We start from the raw sequence: 21,203 nt of genomic DNA, 5'->3' as shown, positions 1-21,203 counted from the left end.
TGGGCATTACGTGAATGGTGAAGAAGAAGCAGTTTTATCAGAACTTAAACATTTCTTCATGAAAACAAAAGCAAAGCACATGAAGAATTTTTAATATAGAAAACTGTCTCTCGCGACACTTACAGCCTACCTTGGGGGATTTCAGCTCAGTGAGAATCTCAAGGATTAACACAATAATAAGCTGATTATAAAAAGGGGCTCAATGTTTTGCAAATATTTAGTTACCCAAAGAAATTACAGAGGGAACATTAGCCTCCTGGATCCTCAATTTAATTTCATGATTAATATAGCATATAATGGCAAAAGGAACAATTCTTCTGTGACAAATGCATCAGCTCAAGACAAATGAGGCTCGTCCATGAAATTTCAAACTTTCATTTAATTCTGGGGGGCAAAATACACCAAGTCGTCTCACTCACTTTCAGAGCCCTTTCACACCACACCCGTGAACCCCCTTGTGCAGACGTGAGGTCAAGCTCCAAAGATCACAGAGAGGAGCCAGACGACACAGTGAGAAAACCAGCCAAAAGGAGGGGAGGCCAGCGCTCCAAAATCCTCCCCACCAAAAAAAACGCAGGGCCAAAGTCTCAGCTACAGGCGCCCTCCTTTACAACGCCTGTGTGCGGAAGTCAGGGAGCACTCTTGCAGAAACATCAGCCCAGGGAAATTCAAATGAGGAAGAAGCGGTGCAAGAGACAGAGGGAGGGAGAATGGGGGAGACAGAGAGGGAGGACAATAGTGAGGAAATTGGATAAAAGAATGAGATGGAGGCGCCGTAGGTAGGAGGGGGGGGGGACGGCGGGGTTGGCTTGGAGGGGTTGCTGAGGCTGCAGTTTAAGATAATGTGTAGATCTGAAGAGATTTGCGCCAAACATTTTTATTCATTTTTTGATTACTCCCATCTCTCCTGACCCCCCCCTTACCTCCTCCTTTGATGCTCTTGTCTTTCCGTTTGTTTGTTTTTGGCATTAGTGTTACGTGTGTATGTGTGCGTTTGTGTGTGTGAGTGTGTGTGTGCGCATGCGGCACATGCATGTTGATGAGTGGTAGAATATTTTATAAATACAAATTCACACAAGCCCACCACATCCATATCAATACATGATGCACACAAACATACTTAAATATGCATCAGAGAGGAGAGCAGCAAATGCAAAGTGTTTACAAATTTGCAGACAAAGATGCTACATAGACAAACCCCAGCCTTTTTCACTGCCTGCAAGAGAAAACATTTTTCTGTGTCACTGTTAGCATAATGGCCACAGACGGAATAAAGGCGGCAAAGCTGGGGTGGCAACTTTCCACTTTTAAAGGAGGTGTCAGATCCCTACCAGAGGTAGGACGACAGTTACTCGTCAGGAAATTGTACAGTCCCCGGACAGGAGTGTGAATTTCTGAACTTCCAAACTAATCCAAACTAAAGAGAACAACTATTCCGGCTCTACCTGATACAACAGCTGCACTGAGGCAGACAGAATAAGGCACCAGAGGACAGTCAAAACTGTGCAGAGGATTATTGGCTGTTCTCTCCCCTTCCTGTCGGACATCTACACCACCCGCTGCCTCAGCAGAACTCACAAGATCTTCAAGGACAATACTCAGCCGAGCTCACACCTTTTCGACCTGTTGCCCTCTGGCAGGCGCATCAACACAAAGACAAATATACGAAAAAAACAGCCTCTTCCCGAGAGCCATTTCCATGCTGAACTCTCGCACACAACTACCTTTGCCTTGTAAGAACTGCAACAAAGTGGTACCGAGTGCACGTTGTCATCATTATTTTTGGTTGTTTTTATTTTTATCTGTTTTAATTATTATTATTTTATTTTTATTATCTATAATATATATTATTATTATTATTATTTGCACTGGAAAGGGGACCGCTCCAATTTTGTATGATGACGATAAACGACATTCTAATTCTGATTCTAGTCTCAGAACAATGTGGCAGTTACTTGATTGTTGATTATTCTGTATTAAAAAAAATTCAAATAATTGACTGTCAGGCTATGAAAAACGCTTTGGGCACCATATGGTGTAGATAATGTGCTATTTTCGTCTACTCCATTTACAATTTTGGGAAATTTTTATTTACTTTCCGAAAATGCTCTCCCCCCCAGGAAATACGTCATGTGACGTTACAAATCTTACCATACTCAAATATTTTATATGTTGTAACAGAAAATGGCACTTACGATATCATGCATCTAATCATATTAAAATGGATCAATTAATGAATTGCACCCACCATTCGCAATAAGTGATTTAGGAAGTTGTGTCATATGCTCAGAATGAGTGGTATCGCATACAAACAAAAAAAGGATTCAAAGGGTATAAGAAAGGGATTGCCAACTAGCAACCTTTTTGTCCAATAATTTAAGTAGCATTTTGGGCATACAGTACATATGGTGGGGAAGTGCTTGGTCTTTCGTGGCAACCCACAAGCACCGCTGAAACATTGGGCCCCCCTACAGTATTTAGGTTGCCCATCTCTGGGCAAAGAAGAAACCACTTAGCCATAATAACTAATTAAACACACACACACACCTGCATTGCTGTCAATACCGCCTTCCAGGTTGAGTGCAATGGACTGGTCTCCATCTTGCTTGCCTTGACCCAGCACCATCCAGTTTTCCACCACATCCGAAATGGAGGAGTTGGATGTAAGGGATAATTCTGAATCAGATTTATATTCCAACTCTGAATCAGATTCGGAGCTGCTTGAATCCAATGTCACTGGAGTAATATCATGCGCCTTTTTATGGGGTATCTATAAAAAAAATAAATAAAAGAAAAATCAATTAATCAAGCAGTCTTAGGTAACATTTTAAAAGGAAAATCTACTTAGCATATTTTATATTTAACGCCATTAAATCTATAATCAGACTGCAACTGACCGGCAACCAATAAACCGAGTACCTCGCCTCTCACCCAAAGTCAGCGAGGATAGTCTTGAGCTCACTTGTGACTCTCAGAACTTGATCAATTAGACATACGATGACAGGTCATCACATGATATCCCCCATTAATAGAGTGTTACATAACTGTATTTTTATGTGGTGCAAAAAATGCACTGCATGATTATTTTCATTTTCTTATTTTGCAACTGTGGTAGGAAATGTGCTTCTCAGGTCAACATCACTAAAAACTACAATGAGAAACTTGAATGAACACGTCTGCGACAGTGTCAATCACTACGGAGCAATATTGTAAAATATTGTATTTGCAAGCATTGTAGTTCCTCAAACGGTAGCCTTTGTTCAAAGTACAGCCGTGCCTAGTGCAGCTTGAAGCAATAAGTAGACAAGTTAACATTATCATTTCGCATTGACATTTAAAGCTTGCTATCGGTGGAGTATTGGATGTTTTGACCAAGAGCAAAATATCCGACCAACGAGACGACACAGTCTTTATGTAGCCACAAGTGTCTCAAAGTACGAAAAAAAGCTGGTGGCGGATGAAGATAGTGCCTGCTAGACGCGTGATCTTTGGCTATTCCAAACGCGGCGCAAGTCATCTCGTCCTCTCCGGAACATTTTCTATTACCTAGTAACAAACGAAAACATGCGCATTTCTGCATCTACCTTATGGGCCAGGGTGGACGTCAGCACTTTGTGTGCAGTGTATCCCCTCAAGGCACAAATCCCTTTGTCATCATCAGAAGAGGAGGAATGACTTTCAGAGATGGTTATAACTTCAGTGCTGGAGTCAATGACGATGACTTCCTCAAATCCTGGAATTGGTCTTTGGACTTTAGGGACACTTTTTCCCTTCTTCTGTTTGACCTGCTTCTCGCTCTTGCTGAGACATTGTTGCTGCAGCTTGACAATATTCGATGATTGTGGTCTGTTTCTGGCAGAGACTTCAAGTTCTACATTAAAGGCCGTCTCTGTCGCGTTGTCAGTTGCATCCATCTCCTGGTGAGGTTGGTCCTCTCCATCTTCCTCCTCCAAATCCCCAATGTTGGAAGAGTAGTGGAGCTGACTGTAGAGGTGGAACTCCAGCTCACTGATGGCCTCTGATGCCTCTGATTCATCTCCATCTCCCTGGTAGAGAGCATCCTCCAACACCTGCCGGTCCTGATAGCTGCAGTACATCACCACAATGGACCTTCCAAACACAGGTGCTCAGATGCACAGATGCAGTCATGCACACTCGACAGGCCACTCGCACTATGAACACAAAAATGAAAACAAAACAAACAAAAAAGGGTGTCATCATTATTTACATTTTTTTTTTTTTTTTTTTTTACCAACACTGATTAACTTATTTTAACACTTAAGTGTGAGAAATAAGCACCGGAATGTTAGAAACTGAAAGATGCTATGTGACACACTGTTTTTTATGTATTACTAAAAGCAGTGATTAACTTACTTTTCCACTTGTAAGGCAAGTAAAATTGGGAGATGGTGAATACAATCCGAAACAAATACATTTGACCTTTGAGAGTCCAATGTACACATCCCCTAAATGGAATTTATTTAAGTAAAAATAAAATTTCAAGGAGCTGAAATTTTTTTTATAGTCCATTACATTTTGAGCAAAAATCTTTTAAAAAATAATGAGAACTGAGTGACGAGAAAAATGTAAGAGTAGATTATGAATCTGTGCCCAAGAAAAATCATCTAGAAAGTTTACATGCATTTCTCAAATTAATAAAATACAGTAAAAATGTGTTGACCTGTGTAATCTACAATATATTTGGCTGTTTCCGTCGTGTTGTTCATCAAAGTGAACTGATATGTTTACAGTCAAAACAGACCATTTCAGTGGCCCTGGTATAAAAGTATTTTAACTATCTTCAGTGCTATAGGAAGAAGAGTTCAGAATCTGACATCAATTACAGAACAAACTTTGGTCTTGGTTCTGAAATCCATGTGGGCTTGTTAACCAAGCTGAGGAGAACACGGTCCAGTTCCACCCCTGCCGATTTTTTAACTTGTTTTGGGTAGTGGGTGGGGGAGTTCTTTCTTTTACTTCTTTTTTTTTTAACTGTAGCTTCAGTGCAAAGAAACACATCCTGTCACTCTATGGCCGAGACCAAATCTGGTGGACTGGGATAATAATTATGTTCGAAGTTAATTTGCACAATCTCTCTTGCGTGCACACGCAGACACAGTGGACTGAGAAACGATACGGGCCCATTGCCCTGTCTAGTCCAGCGTGTCTGCACCATGATGGCTGGAGATGATTGGTCCCTCCCAATGACCACCGGCTGCAGAAAAGCCACGCTCGGCTGTCACAAGCCGTCCATGGGGATTAAAAGGACAGAAAAGAATCTCAGCCAATCTCAGCAAAAACCCGTCTTCTATGTCTGATAGTTGAGCGGATCACCGAAACTTTAATCTTGTAACAACTACTACGACAATTGTGAAATTAAAGTTAATGCTGTCAATAAAGTAGAAGCACTTAAAATGGTTTGCGGTTTTAGGACAGGGATGCAATCACGAGAATGACAATATAGTATGCCGCTGAGACGCTATAGTGTACTTAGCAGGCTTGCCTGCACTGTAAGTAGATATGTTGACGTGTTGCTCACTCATTGTACAACAACGTAGGTACGGGTGTAGAGCAAATAGTATCCGGATATCGTACATTATACACGTATCCATCCTCGAAAATGCTCATCATTAATCCATAGGAAAATATTCTCAATCGGTCTATCTTGAATATGAATGGCAAGTAGCCTAAGCTAGCAAAGTGCTCACTCGCCGGCAGACGCATTGTCGCGCATGTTGGCTCACTCAAACAGCTACTTTAAGTAAAACGAAACTCAAAGAAAACTCGCAACCATTGTGCTGGTTGGCCAATTAAATATCATGAACTTTATTTTGTTTTACAATATCGACCGATCTGGCAAGCATGTGTCCGTATCGTTATGCCCACGTGCTCGAAAGAGCTTAGCAGGATGTAAACAATAAACACATCAGTCACGAAAACGCTTGACTGCGGGTGTTCAACATCATGATGACGTAGTTTTAGCAATACAATATACATCCACGGCCTTACCTTAAAGCCCCAAATCGATGCGTCTATGCTCACATATACAGAGTAAAGCCCCTCTTGTGCTGAAGAGAGACACCGAGAAGCACTTCCGGGTTTGTTCGACGGGAAAAAAGGTTGGCCAACCGGAACGTTTCACTCTGTCCGGCCAACACGGAGCGTTGCGCGGAAAACGGACAGCAAAGTGGAGCGGACATAATTACGTACATTTCGAATTGTTGTTGTTAAATCCTAGATATTTAACTACCTATTTTTTAATATATATATATTTTATATATTTTTGGGGAGTTTGTAGCTGAAGATCTGTACAAACTAAATGGTTATGTGCCATTTCCCATTTGTTAATTATTTGTTCTTCTGACTACAATTAAATTCGAGGCTAAAGACGAAAGTCGTCAATTCATATGTTTAGTGAGATTTTGTTGTTGAAATTTATAATTTTAAATTTTATCTTTGTAAAATTCACAACTTTCCAATGTGGTCGCTGTTGAGAGTAGTGCATATACTCCAAGTTTCTTGCGCCAAGGCATAATTTTTACAAGAGAAAAATCTCATTGCACACACACATCATCAAAACCAAGATTTCCTAAAAGTAGGAATACTGAAATTATGATCAGCTCGTCTCAATGTACAACAACCATAACTTCTGTTGTAGCAATGCCAACAGGCGTAATGTACCGACTGCCGTCTAATAGAAGAACATTTAGTTGTTCTGCCTGTCACTATACATCACTGGCATAGATAGAGGAACAAAGATAGATCTGTAATTAGTAAATCATTTTCACACAAAATTAAGTGAAATTTGGATCATTTGAAGCGGCCTCCCTTATGATCTTTCATGGGGAAGTCACTGTTTAAGGTGTTACTCTCAGTTTTTTTCTGAACTGATTTTAAGGAAGCGTGTCATTGTCTCTTTCATTTTACTCTATGCGTGTTTGTTAAATTGCAGACAAACGGAAACATAATGTGATCTGACACACACTTCCAGAAGTTGTTCAAGTCTGTCAGTATATTTCCTATCCACACATTTCTGTCACCATTTAAAATAAATAAATAACACCACTGATATAGAACTACAGTAATCCTATTCAAAAAAATTCACCTTCCAGCGGAATGTATTTATTCTCATATTGTTGTGAAGCGTTTGATTATGGAAATGTCACTATTCAAAACGATGTTGTCATGTTCTGCTTTTGCCACGGTCACATGCAGCTCAATTTCATCTTACTTCTACCCAAATATGAAATGTCACAATGTGCACAAGACCCTCGCTGTGTGCACGCATGTCTGAGCAACAGCTCGGAATCCTCAAGCCGGCACTATTATTGCACGTTGATTGGAATGGAAATCTATATGGAAATGTACTTCAACAGACTAGCTATCGCCATCAGTCATATTTATAACAAGGTGAATGCAGAAAAATTACACCACCCTGACTTTCATGACAGGGCTGCATTAGCATCCGCCTCTTCGTCTCCTTTATATCAAGAGAATAATTGCAAACTCTGCGTATACAACTATGGGAATCACTTTCATAATAGTTGTGGAGAATGGTATTATAATAAGAATTCGGGAAGTGAATGCCATCTGATTCTCTAGGCGTCTCCATGCGTGTCAACACGGGAAAGGCCATCACTGACTAGGATTGTTTCCCTCCAAAGGTTTGACTGCACCTATAGGTTCACTATCAACTCTGTCTATGTCTGCACATACACTTCCACACACTTCTTATCCTGCATCCGCTTTGTTTTTGGGAGGTGCATGTGCGGGGAGGAGGGAGTCTGCGCCTCCTCTGCTCCTCATATCTCCCTAAATTGCATGCAGGTTCGGGATGCCTGACTGCCTCGGTGAAATTGTGATGTGGCTGCCTGATTTAGACTTCCATGCATTTGCTGGTATTTATTATTATTATTTTAGAAAAGGTTGGGGACCGACTGAATGGAGGCATCTGGTTCGCCAGTTCATCTCTAAGTCTGTGGACCAGTGGAGTGTTAAAGATGGATGGAGTGTCCGGGACAGGGATTTAAAATTCCCTGATTTCCAATCAGACATTCCAGGAGGATGGTTCTGCCTGATGAATGGTCTTTATTGGAGAAAAGGAGTTAAAAGAAGCATGTCATTGCTCTCATTTGTGCGCCTTACGCTGTATGGTTCCCGCTACCCGTCGCTGTGGCCAAGACACACAATGTGTCCTCCTGATTCAGTGCCAATATTTTGAAGTTGTTGGTCATTTGTTTAAGAAATACACCGGTCCGATGTCTACGAAGGGCCCAACTGGATCCTCAGCTATGCTATTGCTTTGAGTCATTTGTTTGGGATGAAATGTGGATGATGGGTTTTACGGTCTCTGTTCTCAAAATAAGACAAAACGAGCTTTCCTTTCTACATTTGGAGAAACTGTCGTTGCAGTACATTGGAAATGTTGGAAGTGGAAGAATTACAACAAGTAACACGTTAGTTCTGCTGAACGGTTTTCTGCTTCAAAATAGTGCGCAACGAGGAACTGTGAAAAGCATGCTGCATTGAACACATCCGTCGTCAGACATTACAAATGACAACAATGGAGGAGGATGCAACACAAGGTTGTTATCGCCAGTATTTAAAAAAAAAGTTTTTAAAAAGTCTTGCAATTAATGATTAAATATTTTCACAAGTGTCTTAAACTTGCGCAACCTTACACCGCACCCACTTGTGTGAAAGGGAGCAAAGGCAAAAAGGAATGTTTACATTACGGAATGTTCAATAAAATGTTTTCCTTTCAAGGTCAAGGTCAAACTAAGAATCGGTTGACTCAAGATGCTCCATGAAGAAGACTTTTCTGTGTATGCTTTGCTGCTGCCGATGGTGATTTAATAAACTTGTGAACAGCATCTCTATGTACACTCACACACTTTTGCACTTCTTCACGCCACAACACCTCTTTCCCCGCTAGCAAATAAAACAACATTGACAGCAACCTTGTTGGCTCTTGTTGAATGGTCACGCTGAAATGTATACTTTTACATATAAATGGCTTGGTGTCATGTTGTGTCACCTAATATTTCATGGACAAACAATGTGTCCAATTGCTCAATCCGCCCTGGTGCCCTTAAGCCGCCTTTGACAGAATAGTCACAGCAACAGCAAGCCTGGCCGCAAGAAAGGGAATCTTGTGTTGCCACACACAAGTGCCACTCTGAATTACATCCTGGGGATGTTGAGGTCATCTGGGCGGAGAGCAGACACATACCGCACACGGCCTCACCAAGGTGTTTAAATAAAGTTTTTTTCTTACACCTAAGGGGGGAAATGGATTATCAGACACAAAAAGGGCTGTATCGCTTTGTTAAGTTAACACCAAAAAATTCCAAATGACTGCTGGATATAGAAAGATTCAAAGTGAAGAACGGACTTCCTTTACAAAAGCAGATAGGTCAAAAAAGCCCCCCCCAAAAAACAACACATTTGTCCTGGAAGGGAGATAAAATGGAAATGTCGACCAAGCAGAATTTTCAATACTTTCTGACATTATCCATGTGCTTTCACTCTATTACCAATTATTTTATTTTATGTTTTACACTTGAAACACATTAATAAACCTATCCCTCTGAAACTCGCATATTGTAAGCTCAATACAAGCAAAATCATCAGATTGACTATTGAGTAACTTTGTAAAGGCAGATTTTTCCTTGCTGATCTTTGTGTCCACATCTTTGCCTTAAGGAAAAAAACTACGTAGTGAGTCCAACTCTTCACTCACTCATCTTTTGTAGAAAAACACATTTTGCCGAACTTTTCAATGCATCAAAAACAATGTGGTGAACATCCCTCACCGAGGGACCACGTGCACCTTCCTTTGTGTTTACGTGTTTACTTTTTGTCTCACCCTTTAATGCGATTCTTTCCGGTTCCGCTCGGTCACAGTTTGGGTCAGCGATCACAAAGCCCTCAACCCCCTCGTCCCTTCTCAAATGCACCCTCCCCCCGTATTAATTACATTAATTAGCCCGGGGGTGAAAGACAAACAAGTGGTTATTAATTACTTAGAACGATGAGGAATTCTTTTTTTAGGGGATGCAGCGCAAGCACCTCACCTAAGACTGAAAATAAAACCACTGAATTAAACTTAAACGAATAGATAAAAAAAAAAACTTTCACGTGTAATAAATAGTGGTAAATGGATATAACCACAGTGTATGTTGTTAACTTGTTGCTAATTTTTACTTCATAAAAAAGTGAAAAAGTACTTTTCTCATGCAGGGTGGAAAAAAAGCATAACAATACGGAGATAAATATATAGTAACAGTAACACACCAAATTATACTTTTGTGATAATAATAATAATAATAATAATAATAATAATAAATAATATTTTTATGACGATTTTTTACAATGGATGTTTGGACGTTAAGAAATAACTATGGCTAAAGTTATGCATGCATTAATTTAATAGTTTCATGCATGATGTAGGCTACTAAAATTATTCTTCATTCAAATATGAAATATACAGACCAAATTGTGTGACTATTTGTATCAGCAGGTTGCCCCAATATGTTTCTATAAAAAAACACACATATTTAAACTAACATCCACGTATACATTCATTCAAGGGTAAATTACATATCATATTTCCTTAATGAACTAAAGTGTATGTGTTGTGTTGGGGCGCTCGAAGGAGAATGTCAGGGTCGCGGCGTAGTTGACAACTAAAAGGCCTGACGTGTGTCTGCGCTTTGTTCCACGCTCAATTGTTTCCGGACGGTGTGTGCGTGAACCCTGACACCCGACCTGCAGACATCCAGACAAGTTCGACATGTGTACCGCCGTACATAGAGCCACGTTTTATGTTTTGGGAGTCACATGCTTCATGCACAAAGCAATATCTGCTTTCAACACCTCTCATGTCTCAAACTGAAATGTGAAGGATGATAAAAGCACACTTTGACCAATTTTGATCTCATATTTGGATTCAGGTTAAAACAATAAAAATAAATAAATGTCTACATAACCGGAAATGCTTGAATACATCATTAAATTGTATAATAATGTATTGAGAGAGCGAGAGAGAGAAAATCCATGTGTTAGTTTGCTATTTAGTGTTATTATTATTTTTTTAATACTTTAATACTACACTTTTTATTCATAGTATACATAAATATATATATATATATATATATATATATATATATATATATATATATATATATATATATATATATATATATATATATATATATATATATATATATATTTATATATATATATATATATGGGGGGTGCGTGCGTGCGTGCGTGCGTGTGTGTGTGTGGGGGGGGGGGTGTCTGTGTGTGTGTATACACAATATTTCACATTTAAATCGTTGATATGCTCCACGCACTCAAAGGAAATGCATCATTGTGGCATAGAAGTTATATTAGAAAGAAAAAACTAAACAAACCTGCTCTTATCCAACAACCAGTCCCCACTGCTTTTTCTGAAGTTACATTTACACACATGTGCAAGAACTTAATATGCTTACACACACCCCAGAATAGCAAAATGTATCAAAAAGGCTACACGCGCAAATGTGAGTAAATCACCATACACAAATGAAAAGAACATATCTGCGTTTAAGCCACTTACTGTTGATTTTTAGAAAAAGGTTTTGTCAGCGAGCACATGTTTTGTCTTTTAGAATAACTTTGCTGATTCATTTTTGCATTTCACATTTGTTTTGTATTGTTGTAATAGGAAATTTATTAAATGAATAAATAACAAATGTGCAGTATGTGTGAGCCAAATGCAGCCCTTCTGAAGAATTATTAACTCTAAATATTGACAGCCTTAATTCCTCAACAAAAGGGGAACATTAATTCTATTGTTTGCTTTAGAATTAACAAGTTAAAATCTGAGTGAATGCTACTTTCCGTAGCCCAGAAACTTTACTTTGTGTTTGTCAATATTTTCATTTAAAAATGTAGACTGTAGATTCATCAACAACGCGAAAGTAAAAAGTGGTGCCAAGTAGAAAACGTTCAGCCTATAATACCAAACACTCGAATAATTCGGTAAGATTGATTTTTTTTTTCTCAATTCTATTTGCTTCTGTCCATGGCGAATATCAGAGTACATTTTAACTTCGTTGTTCTAGCGTGCCTTGATTACTACTAGAGCTGAACGAAACAAAAGAGAGGACAAGTTGGACAGACCGCTTCAAAGTTAACTCAAGGGGAAACTTTGGTGCTGTATATAGTTCTCCACTGTAGGTTGCAGGTTGCATGCTGGCTCAGACGCGCATGCACAAAATCTATTGGGCCTATTAGTGTAAGCAATTTAATGCCAGGAAAGGGACAGAGGACATGGGCGCATATTTCGGGAACCGCTCTTCTTTAACGCATTTCACACCCCACAACCCCCCCACCCCTACGAGGACCCTCCTTTTTTTCCACCTAAAGCGTTTAGTTGCAGCTGAGTGAACACTTGCAGGCAGCGCAATAAGGAGCGGAAGGGTCGAATTATTTAATTATTTCAACTTGCATCGCCCCCCCCACCAACTACTGTAATCATCTGCTATAGCGAGAAAGAAGAGAGCGAGCACGAAGTCAGAGAGAGAGAGAGAGAGAGAGAGAGAGAGAGGATTGGAGAAGGAGGATAGCAAAAACTTTTTCCATTTGCTTTTTTCCCTCCCTCCCCCCTCCCTTTCCCTTTTTTAAGTGGCTATCATAATGGACCTGCAGGGGCCCGGGAGTCGCGCACTGCGCCAGGGGAGATCAGGTAAGTTCGCACTGGCTCACTTCCATCTCACTCCTTGTTTTCATTCATTTTAGAGAACGTAAATACGCACGACGCGCGCGTGGAGACAGCAGCGTGCTTGTAAAGTAATTTCCCTCCAAAGACGGAAACTGTTGTCGAGTCGTGCAACTTGTGTGAACTATTGCAAAGTTCTAGAAAGTTATTCAAACTGTAAAATGTTGCAGCATAACTCATTACGAACTTGCTGCTCATTAAATTTGGAACATTTTAGCAAGATACTGCAAGTGGATGTTTTTTTTCTTTGACCAGCTGGTTTTGTTGACAGTTCAGTGTTGGTGTGTGTATGCGTGTTCTAAGCAGCGTATGGGGACTTATGCTGCAGGTGCCATTTCAATGTTGTTATGTCATCTGACGGCCATACAACATTTCTGAAAATCTACAATGCTATTGAGAATTTTTTTGAGCTGTGTGTTTTGGGGCTTTCACGAATAGTTATTGTGTTTTATTTACTCTGATAAGATCTGCCTGAGGGCCCTCTGTGGCCCAGGTGCCATAGGTTCTATAGCACTTCTTGTATTCGTATTTTATTGGTGGGTTGGTTACATTATGTTAATTCCAAAGACACTTGATTAAAAGCAAGCAACACAATTTGGTGGCAAAAGGAAATTTAAAATGCAGTACAACCACGTGATTCTTGTCACCCAATCTGCGAAGAAAGGAAATGACACCGAACTTAGTATTGACGGAAAGAGATACTATGTAGGTTTATCATTCTTAACATAACAACACTTATTCAAGTAAAAAAAAAATCTTGAACTTTCCACACAAGTTTCACAGTTCCCATAAAGCAGGGATTCTCATAGTTTGGCAAGAGTACTAGTTTGTAATGTCATTCTGGTGTTATTTGCAAAACGCACAATTTTAATGTTAAAACTGTGCACGACGTGATGTTACTTTATGTGGCTCAATCAAATACACAGGTTGTATTAAACTTGTAAGGGTACAATACATTTGTATTTAATCTTTTAGAACTGACTGTTTGTAAACCATTATTTTGGTCCAATATTTTTATTGAACGCAATTCATTTTTATTGAATTATTATTAAAGCACAGTTTTCCCATGCATTGTGTTTGTTTTGACACACAGCATCGTTACAGTGGTTTACAAATATTCTTTTTACAGTGGGGGGGGGGGCAGCATTTTTTGATGAACATCTGGGTGGCTACACTTTTTTTAATCTTAGCCATAATTTTTGAACTTTTTTGAGACAGTGCACAGTTTGAGAACCCCCTTCTTTAATGGGTATAGTATATTTTCTCCTGGTTTAGGGAAGCCATTTCACTCCAGTTTTTAACATTCTCAAATCACTTTATTGTCTCCATGTGTCTTTTTCATAATGTAAGTAGTTCATCTGCTATGTGGGTCTATTCATAAAACAGCAGGTTTCCAGATCAGCACAATCGACCTTAGTATGGTGCCCAATGGATAGCACATCATTTCATAACCATGCCTGCTGCTCTGTATTGATAAAACGTCTTTTAAACAGTGGACAGCTAAGCCTCATTATTGTTCCTCATCATTTATTTTCACATGTTGAGACAAGTGCACAGAAAATATGTAACATGTAGCAAGCATTATACTTATTGAACAGTCAACAAGACAAATCATGCCTCATTTCTCAGTATTTTAAATGGGCTTTTGCCACCGACAAACTATTAAAGGAAAGTGATTAATTGTGATTGGATAATAACCACAGAGGAAATCATACGTTTTGGGAGGCCCTCCCCGTCGACTGGTGCAGTCGAGAGGGCCCAGGGCCTCTGCTTGCAGCCTCTCCACGAAAGACGTGATCAGGGTGCAAAGAATCCAATGAGCCGCCCCACGCCGTTGGTCGTGCGTAAAACTGTGCCATTCGTTCTCAAGAACGCAAAACTATGCCAACATCTCTCTCTCCCTCTCTCACTTTCTCTCTCTCTCTCTCTCTCTCTCTCTCGCTCTCTCTCTCGATCTCTCTCTCGCTCTCTCTCTGCGCCTCAGTCACTGTTTTTAAATAAATATGCTTTTGGAATAAGCAATTTAAGGTATAAAAATAATTAAAGAAAAGTCTTCATATATATATGTATATATATATATATATATATATATATATATATTTATGTATATATATATATATATATATATATATATATATATGTGTGTGTGTTATATTTGTATTATTTTAAATTTAACATTTACTGATAATACGAAGTTTTATTTCGATAAATAAATTTCATGAAAGAGTATTCATGCCATCAAATGTGATTTCGTTGCGGTTAAAAAAAGGGGGGGCCGGCAAAAGGGGTTATACGCAGAGATGACCTCAAGTGCCCTCAAAGTGCATGAGAGCTTGTGGTCAGGCCTCACTTGACTCCTCATTAGGTGCATTACCAGCCAACCAAGTCATTACAAATGGACCCATAAGTGTGAATCGCCTATGCGCAATTTGTCGGTATATATTTTATTTAGGATTTTTTTCTGTACAGCACTATTTTCAAATGGGCCTATATTTCATAAGCAAAACGGAATGTAAGAGTTGAGATATACGAGGGGGCTTTCTCATTATGTTGACAGCCATGCGGGCGTGTAATAAACGAGCTTGGTGGAGTTAACATGCGCTATTAATTTTTCATTGCTTTTCCGTTTCGAGGCTCGGGCGCAAAAAGGCAAAACAGTCTTTCACGGTGGATGCATGGAGGGAAGGAAGAAAGACACTAAAATATCGCCTCCAATTTGCCTCCCAATGATTATCGCGACCACATTTCTTCTTGCTAATGTTTAAAAAAGTCTAATCTCCCCCTTCCCTCCTCCGCGCTCCCATTTCCAACACTGAGAGGTAGGCTAATGAAATATGGTAATGTCTCAGGACCCCCGGATTAAAGTCGTCCCACCCTGATAGAAGTTTTCTCAAAATTTCCAAGCCTAAAGCAACAACAATTTGTATACATGATTGCTTGTGTTTGCCTGTTTTTAATTGCTTATGTATTTAATTTGCAAATGGGAGGCATGTGACGAGAAAGCGTTTTGTGGCTCCCAAATCTGTAACTCAAACTGAGCCCAAAACAGGAGGAGTCTAAATTGGAGTGAAAAAAAAGACAAAATAATGTTTTTAAATGTATCTTAATTCAATGCAGCCATATTTTCTATTTACAGAGCATGTCAAAAATGCATTGTCTTTATTTAACCCTTTAAACAATATTAAAGCGTGAGGACATGTTGAAAACATAATTGTTTTTTAAACAACATAAATGAAACATCCGGATAAAATAATTAAATGCCAAATAAATGTTGTCATATTATTATTACTATTATTATTATTATTATTGTTATTACTATTATTATTATTATTATTATTATTATTTTGTTTATTTCTATCAAATAGGTGGCCTTAATGAATGAGGCCCGTGTCAGCATGTAAATCAAATATAAACGCCCAAATTGCCGAATTTTCATTTTATCAGTCCCCATCTTTAAAAATAGGCACTACGGACTAAATGCAAAAAAAAAACATTGTCTAACACGTGCGCAAAATATTTTATAGTTCACACAGTCAAGAAAAAAAATAACATCAGTTGTAAATTAATTGCGATGTTGTGGCACTAGGAACGTTTAAACTTTTTTGTTGTTTTCTTGTTGAGGATGCGAAATTTGGTTATTTTTTGCCTTGCTTGTAGCAATTAAAGAATGCAAATATAAAATTGTCAATTGCTAAGCGACAATTAGCACAAATGCAGCACATAATAACATTAGCAAAGTCAAAGTTGTGTTGTATTTTTTTAGTGCATGCGAACGTATACTTGGCGGTGCACATGGACATGTCCTTCATAGTTGAACGCCCCCTGGTGATTCATCTGGGAAGCACACACACACACACGCAGACGCTCACGCACACGCACGCGCGCACGCTCACAACCACACACGCGCGTTTTCTGAAAAGGAAAAAAAAAATAAAAAATTCATCAAAAAGCGTATTTCTTTTAATTGGCATTACTGGTGACTTTGAGTTTAAATCGCTTAGACTGAAATTTCTCAGACACCTACCTATAGCTAAAAGCACACAACTAAAGTGGGAATAAACCAAGACATTTATTGATTGAATAACATGACGCATTCCATTAACTCGTGCATTCCTCGACATCTCAGGCTGGGTTGCCTTTTTAATAAAAATAAATATTATTATCTACTGTGTTGTCAATAAACATTCGGGGAATTCAAATGATTGTTTTAGTTGTGCATATGCAGGTCTGCTCACGAGGCTGATGTAGAATAACAGAGAAAGTGAAATGATTCGATGTCTAGAAGCAGGAAGCACAAGGAAATAACTATTTTCTAATTTGGCTCACGCTTTGGGCTATTTGTGTGCTTAATATTACACGATCGAGGCTCAGATATGCCTTAGAAAATCAGGTGGGACGAACATTTATTGAATCTCCCCTCTCTCCTCGCAGTTTGGAGCGATGTTGGGTAATTGCACTTCATTAAAAACGACGCCCGTATGAATCCGCAATCAGTTAATGGATGGCAATGCTTGTTTTATGCCTTAGATTCTCCTCAAGTTTAAGATTTATAAGGAGGTGTAATATTGACCACATGCCAGTCGTTTTCAGTCAGCTCTCAGAAACATGCACACTTTATGAATGACAAATCTTATGTAAACTCATACTTTTTCTTCATAAAATCGTTGTAATTAAGAGTTTAATGTATTTTCGATGCTATAGAATTGTACTCAGACGTCATAAGACCTTGCTGCAACAAAGGCTCATTTTAGTAATACTCATTTAATTAGATATTTAATATTGACACGGATAACTTGAGCGCAAATGCCCACAAAAGCGTGAGGTTTCTACGTGGTTAATTGAAATTAAACGTAAAACGGTATGTGACTCCCTCAATAGGGAGGGGTGCGGTCGAGATCATCTGTTGGTTGGGGATTAAAGCAAGTGTAAAGCGTCATAGGCTAAAGGTATTCGTATCAACCAATCGGAGCCACGTACAACCCCGCCCTTTCAGTTCAAAGCGAGTAGTGACGCGGTAGCGGTTCTCGCGTTGTGATTGGCTGAGAGGTGGCTGAGTGACAGGCAACTGGCCGGCGGCTGGACGTCAGCTTTCCAGGGGGTTGCGAGCGCGGGCGCTGTCCGCAAGAGAACAGGTCCTGAAACGCGGGGGTGCACTTGCAAGCAGCCGCTCTCTCGGTGGAAGCGTCCCAGTTTGCGACACATTTATAACACCGCCACCATCGCCTCCTCCGATGTTTTGGGGGTTTGAGCGAAGAAAAGCAACTCCTTTTCCAACTCGTACGGGACTGCTCAGCTGGAGTTGGGCAACGAATTAAAAAGCGGGAACGGTTCTGAGCAGGTGTCCCTGCTTGGCTTCTTTTCTTTCGGGCTCGGAGGATATGACACTCGGACGTGGGATCGCTCTCTTGCCATCTCGAGCTTTATTGATGGGACGTCACGCAAGACAGGAATGGAAAGCACACCTGATTGTGGATTTGTGACATTTTCAGTTAATGAAACAGTTTTTTGATTCTTTTTTTGGTTTTGTTTGTTTTTGTTGCGAGGCTGAGCGGAGAAAGTTGAACCAAAGCGGGACCATGACAGGAGAACTGAGTCTGTGGGGGCCGGGGAATTTTTTTTAAACATTTTGAAATCCTTTTTACATGTCCCCAAACCTCCCCCATCTTTACTTGGCCTTATCACTGTGAATGTTAGAAGAACATTTCACGGGATGAGAGTCAATCTCGTTCTTCACCTTCTTTGACCGACTGCGGTCTCTCGTCCCACTGAGGACCGAATTTTCACATTACGTCCTTCATTCCTTTTCCAAACCGGGTATATATTTTGAATTCCTAAATGTCTCCTTTATTTCACTTCTACTGGGGACATTAAGAAGCGAGCGAATCAAACAAAAATTGACTACATCTATTTTTTTAAACGGAACTACGTTGCATTAACTGGACCATAAAGATTGTCAAGACTGCGCAGTTTTATTTTATTTAATTGTATTTATATATCAGGGCCCTCGAGCCCTAGCCCACATGGAGATCCACTGTAAGCACGACCCGTTTGCGGCTATGCACAGTAAGTTTATAACTTTGAATTATCTTTTTCTTTTTTTTTTTTTTTTTTAGATCTAAGTCGATGCTATTTACCAAGCAACACTGATACTGAGCGGAATTGCAACCCGTTATGTATCGGTACATTGCAACAAAAAATCATTTAAAATTACATTTGGAATTCTTTAGAACCTCCATAGTTGTGTAATTGTATGTATTTTATTAAAATCTTATTATACTGGATTATAATGGTTTGGCTACAATATGAAACGATTCTGTGTAAAATTTTAAATGACGACGTTTTTGTTTTGTTAATTTAAAATTTTGGAAGTCTGAGTTGCTGGATAAAACTTGAAATTGCACTGGGACGTCAAGCACGCTATTTCAATTGTTGACCGCACTTTCGTTTCAAAGGAAAGACGTCGTTGTTGTTGGGGGAGGCGGTCTGTAGGGTCAGAAAAGATGGAGAGAGAGAGAGAGAGAGAGAGCGAGAGAGAGAGCGAGCGAGAAAGAAAGACCGAGATGGAGAGAGGGAGAAAGAGAGAGAGAGATATATAGAGAGAGAGCGCGCGCGCGCGAGAGAGAGAGAGAGAAGTGGAGAGCGTTTGTGCGAAGTCCATTGTGCTTTTGCATAAAACCTGGATGGACAGACTGAAGCTATACTTTGCACGCTGCATGTGCAACTGGATGTGGTCTTGGAATCAAAACTAGACCGGACGTTGTCGGTTTCCCTTTTGGAGAAAACTTATCGCACGGCTTCGGGAATCAATGTCTCTAACCTCATTTATTATTAAAAAAAACAATTATAAAATAAAAGCTTTGTTTTGATTGGTACTACATAGAGGTATTACATTTACAATATGCAGATTTTTGCATGGTTACTTGCAGCAGTGTAGAGAGAGTCGGAGGTTTGTAATATTTTGGTTGACCGTATGGTGAGATTTGAGTTTTGGTTGTGGGTTAGGGTTTAGGGGAGTACCTAATGAAAATGTCCAGTGTGTGTCACAAATAGTCCAAATTGAAATAAGCTTGTCAACAAAACTTAAATGTATACTCTAAATGAAAGGGAAGTGTTATACAAAAATGTATACATCAATAATAATAATAATAATAATAATAATAACAACAACAACAACAATAATAATAATAATAATAACAATAATAATAATAATAATAATAATAATAATAATAATAATAATAATAATAATAATAATAATGATTGGCACATCATAGCTACTACGTAATAAATTAATATTAATGTATAATGGGCTTGACAGCAGAGTCTGTATGATATAAATATTTCCTAAAACTCCCGTCATTTTATTTTGGAGTTGTAAATATACACCAAACGTATTTTAAATTCATATCATGTTGGGCTTCTCACTTAAAAGCCGACACAAAGCGTATCACAGGCATTTAAACGCGTTTGATAGATATTGCATTCATTCATTTTTAGCACCGGTATATCCTGTGGTGAAGCACATTATGTGAAACACACGCGCGCACACACGCGCATGCACACCCGCACACACACCCACGCACACACACACGCACGCACTCAAAGGCTAGAACAAATCGTGTTTCTTCTCGCAGTAGTTGGCCCAAAGTCACTGATCCGCGGCGCTTGAAGGCAACAGAGAAGTTCTGGGACGCTTTAAAACGATTACACCTAAAAATGTCAAAAGGCAGAGTGAGAGCGGTTGCAATGAATCAACTTTGACGCGTGGAAATGCTCTTTTGGGAGTGTGTGTGCTCGCCCGCGTGTGCGTGTATGGGGGGAGATGTTTAGTTCTGTGTTTGTGTCTATATTTTCTTAAACGCTGTTGTCAATGTTAGTCTCCCCCACTACTTATTTTTTATATGATCATCATTTGATCAGCTCTTCGATCCGGTGTACCTCATGAAAATAAGTTAATATGAAAACTTTATTGAACCGATCCAATAAGTTTGGAGCGTGTTACGTGCAGCTCGGAACAATGTCCGTTTTTTAAAAAGGAACTGTTCCAGGTAATTGTGATGATAATGAGCACAATATTGTAATGTTAATGTAGCATGCCGGCATCTTAAGTATGCATGGCTGTTAGAGGGCCTTAGCTTGCGAGCGGAAGAAAATAAAAAATAAATGTGGCTTGCAAAATATTATATATATATATATATATATATATATATATATATATATATATATATATATATATATATATCGCATTCCATTAATAGTGCAAAATTAACCTTTTTTTGAATGACTTAATGGCACTTTTAATGGACAAGGCAACATCCAGAATAAATGCTTGGTTTGTTCATCGCGCAGAAAAAGAAACTCCGTGTTTGCGCAACGTAATTCACTTAAACGGTATTCTCACTGACAACTTCTCAAACAGTTCCGAAGCTCAGTCTGT

At 39.2% G+C, this 21,203-nt stretch overlaps 2 protein-coding genes across 4 annotated transcripts in view; one reads left to right on the top strand and one right to left on the bottom strand.

Annotated features, from left to right (window-relative positions):
- The window catches only part of zcchc7 (zinc finger, CCHC domain containing 7), a 38,756-nt gene extending 32,602 nt beyond the window's left edge, over window positions 1-6,154 (bottom strand). The window contains exons 1-3 of the mRNA XM_088303262.1: window positions 6,010-6,154; window positions 3,585-4,172; window positions 2,548-2,770 (exon numbers count right to left, since the gene is read on the bottom strand). Coding sequence (XP_088159388.1) covers window positions 2,548-2,770; window positions 3,585-4,097 — 736 coding nt within the window. The 5' untranslated portion in view covers window positions 4,098-4,172; window positions 6,010-6,154. The remainder of the gene's footprint in view (window positions 1-2,547; window positions 2,771-3,584; window positions 4,173-6,009) is intronic.
- Window positions 6,155-12,675: 6,521 nt separating this feature from the next.
- pax5 (paired box 5) overlaps window positions 12,676-21,203 on the top strand; it is a 44,112-nt gene continuing 35,584 nt past the window's right edge. For 2 of the 3 annotated variants that reach the window (XM_088302271.1, XM_088302269.1), the window contains exon 1: window positions 18,559-18,832. In XM_088302271.1, coding sequence (XP_088158397.1) covers window positions 18,790-18,832 — 43 coding nt within the window. In that variant the 5' untranslated portion in view covers window positions 18,559-18,789. Of the gene's footprint in view, window positions 12,737-18,558; window positions 18,833-21,203 lie in introns of those variants that run through there. The other variant, XM_088302270.1, reaches the window with a different exon arrangement.

Source organism: Idiotropiscis lumnitzeri, chromosome 8 (genome assembly GCF_059441095.1).
Source record: "Idiotropiscis lumnitzeri isolate Australia: NSW breed Sydney's pygmy pipehorse chromosome 8, RoL_Ilum_1.0, whole genome shotgun sequence".
NCBI lineage: Eukaryota > Metazoa > Chordata > Actinopteri > Syngnathiformes > Syngnathidae > Idiotropiscis > Idiotropiscis lumnitzeri.
Note: the sequence above shows the minus strand (reverse complement) of the source record. Positions and strands in the feature narration are given on the sequence as shown.